This window comes from Ursus maritimus, unplaced genomic scaffold (genome assembly GCF_017311325.1).
Source record: "Ursus maritimus isolate PB19 unplaced genomic scaffold, ASM1731132v1 scaffold_2, whole genome shotgun sequence".
Lineage (NCBI taxonomy): Eukaryota > Metazoa > Chordata > Mammalia > Carnivora > Ursidae > Ursus > Ursus maritimus.
In genome coordinates, this window is record NW_024424452.1 from 71,299,942 (window position 1) to 71,305,410 (window position 5,469).

General features: G+C 57.5%; 1 protein-coding gene across 1 annotated transcript in view; it reads left to right on the forward strand.

Moving 5' to 3' along the window:
- Positions 1-4,659: 4,659 nt before the first annotated feature.
- LOC103667285 (calpain-8) overlaps positions 4,660-5,469 on the forward strand; it is a 39,285-nt gene continuing 38,475 nt past the window's right edge. The window contains 1 exon segment of the mRNA XM_008695408.2: positions 4,660-4,896. Within this exon segment, the coding sequence (XP_008693630.2) occupies positions 4,660-4,896 (237 nt within the window).

Sequence of the window (5,469 nt, forward strand, 5' to 3'; positions counted from 1 at the left end):
TTTCCCACAGCACTGGTGCTCCTCGTGGGCAGGAACGGTGTTTGTTTATCTTCTTATCCTTCTGCCCAGGGTTTACTCTGCCCAGCAGCTTCATGTGGCAGAGGGCTGCATGAGTTGGTGGACTTCTTCCTGTCCCGGGTCAGGGCTCCCCGTCGTGGGCAGCGCATGTCCTGTGTCATGGCAAGAATGTGGACATGAACATCAGAAGACTTGGGATCAAGTCTGCCATGTGAATGACAGTGGGCTAGCCTGACAACCCGGTCTACCTGCAGACCTTCTGTGGGTCTCTGATCAGCCATGGACCTGACGTTCTATCCAGCCAAAGGCGTTTACGGCGTCACTCTGTCATAGTGGTCAGCAAGATCTGGGTTGGTTGCTGGGCTTGGCTGGGCCCCTTTCTGCCAGGGATGGGGCCCTGGGGTGTTGTGATCCCCTAGACCAGGAGAGAGGTGAGCCCACACTCCGGACCCCCACCTCCTGCTTGCTTGGGGCTGGTGCATAGGGCACAGTCTTCGCTCGGGCACGCTTGGGCATGAGGGGCTACTCGCTGTCCTGGGCAGGCGGGGCCTGGGTTTTCCTTAGAGACCGCTAACGAGCGCATGAATCACAGCGGGTCTTCTCCGTCCTACTATAATCTTTTTTTTTTACATTTTCTAGTCAGATGAAATTCACATACTCTAGAACTCGCCAGTTGAAAGTACACAATTCTGTGATTCTTGGTGCACTCGCTATGTGGCATGACCGTCTCTGACATCTACCTCCAAAAAATGTCCAGAACCCCAAGAAGAAACCTCACACCTATTTGTAGTCAATCCCAGCTCCCCTGTCTGACTAGTCCCTGCAACAGTATCTCCTCTCCGCTTCTACGGATTTGCCTCTTCTGGACATTTCTCATAATTGGGACCTCAGCAACGCCTGATGTCGGATTCAGCCCTTGTCCGCCTTAGAATTCTGAGGCGGGGAGGCCCTGGAGAGAGAATGCTCCCAGCAATCGCCCTCCCTTTCCTGAAGTTATAGTTGTGCATGACGGTAAGCTTTGCAAACTGTAATTGTCTGAAAAGCACACTCAGGCCTTTGGGTGATTTACAGCCCTTGGCAAGGGGACGACACCACCTGGGTCCTTGTGTGGATCAAGCCCAGCGTTCTGGCTCGGCCACGTGACTCAGGTGCCACCAGGGGCGATCCTGCTCGGCCTCCCCAGCCTCTGTGAGGGACCCTGGGCTTCCTGCAGGGAGCTGGCGGTGGCTCTTGCGGGTGTCTGGGGTGTGAGGCCGTGCAGACATCTGCTTTGGTTGGCGGAGCCCTGGGCACAGGCTGCTTCTTCCTGGGCATCCGGATGGATCACGGGGAGGCGTTCGCCATCTGCGCAGGAGGGGCTGGTGAGCAGAGAGCGCTCCTGACTCCACGCGTCTTGCTTTCCCACCTGGGTAACGAGGGCGCAGATCCGTCTGCCCGGACGAGGAGGGTTTGATTGTGCAGCATCTGGATGTGACGAGGGGTGATTCAGGCGGGCGGGTGGGAAGGAGGGTGCTCACCCCACGGGAGTCCCTCCTGCAGACGGAAAATCACCAGCTGTGCTCACTCTGCTATCGGCAGGAGGAAGGACTTGCTCACTCGATCAGTGTGGCAGGAACGTGCTGGGAGGCGCAGGGGAGAAGGGAGCCGGGGAGAGCAATTCCACGAGGTTCCTGTTGGTCCACGGACGCCCCTGCCTGACGGTGTGCCGTCTCCAACCCCTGTGTGTTCATTCATTTGCCAGATATGTATTCAGTCCACACTGCACTCCAGGAGCTCTCAGGGCTCCAGAGACACAGCGATGAGCAGATGCACAGACAGGTGTCCTTGTGCAGGTCACAGCCCTGTGGGTGCAGGGCGGCAAGGGAATGATTGCTCCGCTGGCTTCAAGGCTCGCTATGAGAGCGTGTCAGAGCGGGTGGGGTCGGGGGCATCCGGAGAGCCTTCCCGGGGTACCCCGGGGTCCAAAAGGTGAGCAGGGGTGCACCTCCCTGAAGTCCACATTCTCAGACCTGAAAGAAAGCCAGGAGGGGGGACTGGAGGGAGGAAAGGGCTCGTCTGCTTAGGGTCTTCTAGGCCTCGTGGGCCCCCTCCCGCCTTGTTCTCCTTAGAGCAATGGGCAGCCCCTAGCTTGGCAGAAGCATGGCCAGATTTGTGTTTGAAATGACTGCTCCAGGGGCTCCTGGGGGGCTCAGTGGGTTAAGCGTCTCACTTCAGCCCAGGTCATGATCCCAGGATCCTGGGATGGAGTCCTGCATGGGGCTCCCTGCTCAGCAGGGAGTCTGCTTCTCCTTCTACTGCTCCCCCTGCTTCTGTTCTCTCTCTCTCTCTCAAATGGATAAATAAAATCTTTTTAGAAAAAGACCACTCTGGGTAGAGTAAAATTGCTCAAGTGGGTGACAGCTTCAGATCCTGGGAAGTGGATTCAACACTGAGAATAAGTATTTCCTTCCCTTTCGCACACAGACTGGCTACATTTCTCCTGGAGACCACTGTGCTTGGGAGGGTGCCTTGGAGATGGAACGAGCTGTGGTTCTGGTTTTAAGGGAGGATGGGGCCACCAGGCAAGACCAGGGTCACCTTTGGGGGCTGGCGAAATGGGATGGTGGACACTGGGCTGATGACAAATCCAGGGAAAGGGGCCGAGCAAGGAAAGGTGGGGCCCCCGAGGGGCCAGGACCCCAGCCCCGTCTCTCTGGTGCCAGCTTAGGCCTGGAGCTTCTGGTGAAACTGGAGAAACCATGTTGTCCTGTGGACGCCTGGCCACTGCCCAGACCTGCCCGCCCCGATAAGTGTTTTGTGCATAGACCATCCCTGGCTCAGAAGGTCGGAGGGGGCACCACAGCCGTAGCTGCTCCGGAGCGTCCCGGGCTGTGGTCCCCAGACCCCTGCAAGGCATCGTCTCCATAGACTCCAGGTCTCCCTCAGACCCACTGACTCAGAGCTGTTTTGCAGGGGAGACGGTGGGAGGGCCTCTGGAATCAGCATTTTGAGCAAGTGCTCCAGGGGATTCATGCACACACTGTGTGGGTTTCCTGGGGCTGCCATAACAGATGACCATGAACGTGGCAGCTTAAAACCACAGAAAAAATTCTGTCCCCATTTCGGAGGCCAGAAGTCCAACATCTGTTTTACTGTGTGGACCCAGGTGCCGGCGAGGCCAGGCTCCCTGCAGAGGCTCCTGGCGTCCTCCAGGTCCCCATGGCGGCTGGCATCCATGGCCTGTGGCTGCATTGCTCCAGCCTCTGTCCCCGTGGACGCATCCGCTCTTCCTTGTTGTTGTCACGTCCCCCTCGTCCTGCATCTCAGGAGGACACTCGTGGTTGCATTTAGGGCCACGGTAATCTCCCTGTTTCGGGAGCATTAACGTGATCATCTCTGTAAGGATCCTTTTTCAACCTGCTATTTACAGGTCCAGAGATTAGGTGCCCTGTCTTTGGGGGACCATTTTCCAGGCTGTCACATGCACTAAAATTCAGAAATCCCTGATGGGCCTGCTGGTGGCTGCCGGAGGGTGCGGTGGGGGGATGGGTAGGACAGATGCCGGGAGTGGGAGGCACAGACTTCCAGGGATGGGTGAGTCACGGGGCCGGGAAGCGCAGCACAGGGCACACAGGCGACAATACTGTAATGATCGTCGTGCTGTGGGGGGACCGACCACGCTCACCACGGGGAGCACATGTATGGAATCGTCGAATCATTCCGTCTACACCTGCAACTGATAGAACATTGCGTGTTAACTACATTCCAATAGTAAAAACGAACAGAAAAATCACTGATGGGGTCTACACCCTTCCAGTAGACCAGGCCCAGGAAATTGGAGCCATGAGAAAGTCTCAGGTCACATTTCCCTTCTGGGAGGAGAGCTGTGATTCTGAGCCCCGGGCCCTCCCTTCCAGCCCCACTTCCCCAGGAACAGCATCAGCTGATGGGTACTGAGCTCTTCTGAGCAACGCTAGTCACTTGCCCGGGGCCTGTGAGGCGGGTCCTACTATTATCTTCCATTTTACAGAGGAGAAAATTAAGGGGAAGGGAGGTTGAATGACCTGCTTAAAGCAACAGAGCTAATTACTGGAGGAGCTGGGACAGAAACCCAAAACCTTCGTTCACACGCGGAGCAGCCTTCACGGGGGCTCACCCTGATCCGCCGGCTGGACGGGGGCTCACCCTGATCCGCCAGCTGGATCTCCGGTATCTCCAACCCCTAGCAGATTGGGAATGTTACTGAACTTTGCTGCGAGGGAAGCAGAACCCCCAGCCCCTTGCCCTCATCCTGCTCAGAGCCACCGCCCCGGGTCCCGGGCAGACACTGGCCTAAGCTGCAGGACCGGTCTTCCCATCTTGGCCACGGAGGCCGAGGGCAGGGAAGCCGGCCTTGCCTAGGGTGGGGATGGCTGTGATCCCAACAGATTTCTTAGGGAGGGGACCCGCGAGGTTCCCAGCCTCCTAATTGTTTGCTGAAGGGGAAGGTCGGGGAGATTCATTAACACCTCCGTACATATTTCCTCCCCTGTGACTCACTTCCCTCGGGAGCAGTTCCTCAGATAAAGGTTTACCGACGCCTCCCCTCCTGGTGGCAGGTGTCAGAGAGACCTGTGTGGCTCTGCCCTCCCGTCTCCCGTCTGCCCTGTGGAGCCCACAGCCATGTCAGCCCCCGCGGCCAGAGTAGCCCGGCAGTGGGCTGCAGCCAAAGGGCTTGGCTCCCACCAGAAAGCCGTGAAGTACTTGGGCCAGGACTTCGAGAGTCTGAGGCGGCAATGCTTGGACTCAGGGGTCCTCTTTAAGGACCCAGAGTTCCCTGCGTGTCCATCCGCCTTGGGCTACAAGGATCTGCGACCAGACTCTCCCCAAACCCAAGGCATCGTCTGGAAACGGCCCACGGTAAGTAGCCTGGCCGTTTGCTGAGTGTTAGACAGGACAGAGGGCCTTCGTGTCTGTGGACAAACAGCTGAGGGAGAAATCACTCCTCCGGATCCTCGGTCCCATAGTTTAGAACAACCCCCCTGCCTTTAAAGCCTTTTCAGAGGCAGTGAGGGGTGGAGGGAAGAGCACCCCTGGGCTTTGGAAGCAGACAGGTTAGATTTGAACCCCGGCTGGGCCTGGTGGGCCTTGCTTGCATAGGTGACCCCTGTGAGCCTCAGCTTTCTCATCTGTGAAATGGTGCTCAAGGGCAGGGGTGGAGAACTGTCCTCCCCAAACCTCAGCCCGTGATCTTTTGCTCTGTGACCCTTGTCATGTGATCTGAGCTGCGGGAGCGGATAAGTGTGAGACCAAGAGAATCAAGGGCTCTGTTCCATGTCCAGTGCACAAAAGGAATCACAAGGACCACGCTCAGTGGCCCTGGCCAGGCCCCTTTTGTCTTCTCGACCACGATGGGAAAGCTGAGCCATGGGACCCGTCTCCTCAGCGGTGGTGGAAGAGGGAGCATGAGGAGAGAAGGGCTCTTCCCTTCTG